Consider the following 2,472-nt stretch of genomic DNA (forward strand, 5'->3'; position numbering starts at 1 on the left):
CCAGGGGCAGCCACAGCTTCCCTGGGAAACCTGTGCCAGGGCCTGCCCACCCTCACAGGGAAGAATTCCTTCCTGATTAATTAGCGAGGATCTGAGTGGCTGGAGTGGATCTGAGGAGGTTGGAGAGGAGCAAGTTTGCTCTGGAGAGAGGGAACAAATCCAGCCTGGAGCAGCCAGGGAAAGCACCAGAGCCCTTCCTGGGGGCTGCAGCAGCTCCTCACCCTGGCTCCAGGGGTAAATCCCAGAAGAAATCACTTTACAGGAGATTGTTACCAACACAACCCCAACCCATCGTAATTAGCAGATGAGTTAATCAGCAAGAGGCACATGGCTGGGGGGGTGTCTGGCCTTGGTGGTCTCCAGCCATCACTCCCCTTGGGTTGCTCAATCCCCAGGGGCCACAATGCCCCCCCAAAAAATGCCCTTTGCTGCAGGCAGGAGCCTCTGGAAGCGCCACATCCACCTCTCTATGCCCTGGCACTGCGCTGCTGCTCCTCCTCAGGAGAGTCCTGCTTGGGGCTTGGGGTGGCTCTGGGCTGGAAAACAGGGATAATGGGATCAGCTGGGCACCCTCCAGGCTGGTCAGAGTGCCAGCCCAGGGGTCTCACTGGGTGTTTGAGGTGGGACAGGGACAGTCCCAGACCTGTGTTTGAGGTAGGACAGGGACAGTCCCAGCCCAGGAGACTCACCCAGTGTTTGGGGTGGGACAGGGACAGTTCCAGGGGGACTCCCTGGGTGTTTGAGGTGGGACAGGGACAGTCCCAGCCCAGGAGGACTCATTGGGTGTTTGGGGTGGGACAGGGACAGTCCTATACCTGTATTTGAGGTAGGACAGGGACAGTCCCAGCCCAGGGGACTCACTGAGTGTCTGAGGTGGGACAGGGATGGTGTTTGAGGTGGGACAGGGACAGTCCCAGCCCAGGGGACTCACTGAGTGTCTGAGGTGGGACAGGGACGGTGTTTGAGGTGGGACAGGGACAGTCCCAGCCCAGGGGACTCACTGGATGTTTGAGGTGGGACAGGGACAGTGTTTGAGGTGGGACAGGGACAGTCCCTGGGGACTCACTGGATGTTTGAGGTGGGACAGAGACAGTGTTTGTGGTGGGACAGGGACAGTCCCAGCCCAGGGGACTCACTGGGTGTTTGTGGTGGGACAGGGACAGTCCCAGCCCAGGGGACTCACCCTGTATTTGAGGTAGGACAGGTAGGTGTCCCAGCCCAGGGTGACCACGTTGACATAAACCACCCGGTAGGTGGGAGGGACGAAGAGGAAGTTGAGGAGCTGAGCCGCCGGCCACACGCACCAGTCGGCCTGTGGGGAGCGAGGAGCCAGCTGGATGCTTCCCACTGGATCCAGGGATGTGCCAGGGCAGGGAGGGAGAGCTCAGGGGTGGGTTTACCTTGTAAAGCTCCCAGAATTTCTCCTTGAGCTCATCCCAGCTCTCCTCCAGAGACTGACCTTCCAGGGCGCCGATGCCTGTGGGGACAGAGTCAGTGGGAGTGGGAGCATGGATGGGAATTGCCATCTCAGTGCCAGACATGGAAAGGGCCCCCAAAACCCTCTCAATACGGGAGGGAAGGGCACTGAAGCACCATCCAGAGGGAGGGAGCTCCAGGAAATGGAAGGGGAAGCACAGGGGCTGCACTGATCTCTGGTGAGCAGGGACAGGACCCAGGGAGCAGCTGGAGCTGAGTCAGGAGAGGGTTAGGTTGGATATTGGGAAATTCTTCCCCCAGAGGGTGGTGGGGCACTGAACAGGCTCCCCAGGGCAGCGGGCACAGCCCCAAGGCTGCCAGTCCTCAAGGAGGGCTTGGACAACGCTCTGAGGGACAGGGGGGGATTGTTGGGGTGTCCTGATGATCCCTGGGGGTCCCTTCCCACTCAGGATATTCCAGGATTCTACAGAAATCCTGCTGCATTGTTTCTGTGTTCGTAGGGGACAAATCAAGGCCCAACTCCTTCAATAAAGAGGGGCAGGGGGTGGAGAAGAACAAAAGCAAACCCTGGGGAACGTGTCCAGAACTCTTGGACGACGCCCCGAGAGACAGGGGGGGATTGTTGGGGTGTCCTGGGCAGGGCCTGGAGTTGGACTGGATGATCCTTGGGGGTCCCTCCCAGCTCAGGATATTCCAGGATTCCACGAACCCCACTTCCAGCCCGCGGTGCCACACGTACCCAGGAAGTACCAGGCGCCCAGGCCGGGCGATGCCACGAGCTGGTCGATGAGGACTTTCTTCAGGACCGTGCGGAGGCTCCGCACGCCCCGCGCCGGGAACGCCGAGTCCAGCCAGAGGTACCAGTAGTGCATCAGGGGGCCCATGCTGCAGCCAACGGCAAACATCCGACCTGGGAACAGCACCAGGGGCAGGGATGGAGGATTTGCACTGCCAGAGGGCAGGGTGAGGTGGGATAGGTGGGATATTAGGGAGGAATTCTTCCCTGGGAGGGTGGGGAGGGCCTGGCACGGGTTG

The 2,472-nt window shown here is 60.2% G+C and overlaps 1 protein-coding gene across 1 annotated transcript; it reads right to left on the bottom strand.

The window, feature by feature from the left end:
- Window positions 1-6: 6 nt before the first annotated feature.
- MPV17L2 (MPV17 mitochondrial inner membrane protein like 2) lies at window positions 7-2,386 on the bottom strand. The gene is made up of 4 exons (XM_008933979.3): window positions 2,177-2,386; window positions 1,401-1,477; window positions 1,184-1,312; window positions 7-536 (listed from the first exon to the last, which is right to left on the bottom strand). The coding sequence occupies exons 1-4, from the start codon at window positions 2,340-2,342 to the stop codon at window positions 468-470; spliced, it is 441 nt and encodes a 146-aa protein (XP_008932227.1). The 5' UTR covers window positions 2,343-2,386; the 3' UTR covers window positions 7-467.
- Window positions 2,387-2,472: the final 86 nt, after the last annotated feature.

The sequence above is a fragment of the Manacus vitellinus genome, unplaced genomic scaffold (genome assembly GCF_001715985.3).
Source record: "Manacus vitellinus isolate BGI_N305 unplaced genomic scaffold, ASM171598v3 scaffold_64_pilon, whole genome shotgun sequence".
Lineage (NCBI taxonomy): Eukaryota > Metazoa > Chordata > Aves > Passeriformes > Pipridae > Manacus > Manacus vitellinus.

Excerpts from the sequence above, each read along its gene's own strand:
- MPV17L2 (XM_008933979.3), bottom strand. The coding sequence starts at position 2,342 with ATGTTTGCCGTTGGCTGCAGCATGGGCCCCCTGATGCACTACTGGTAC. Across the intron at positions 1,313-1,400 it reads AATTCTGGGAGCTTTACAAG|GCCGACTGGTGCGTGTGGCC; the intron begins GTAAACCCACCC and ends CGCTCCCCACAG. Across the intron at positions 537-1,183 it reads TGTCCTACCTCAAATACAGG|CCCAGAGCCACCCCAAGCCC; the intron begins GTGAGTCCCCTG and ends CCTGTTTTCCAG.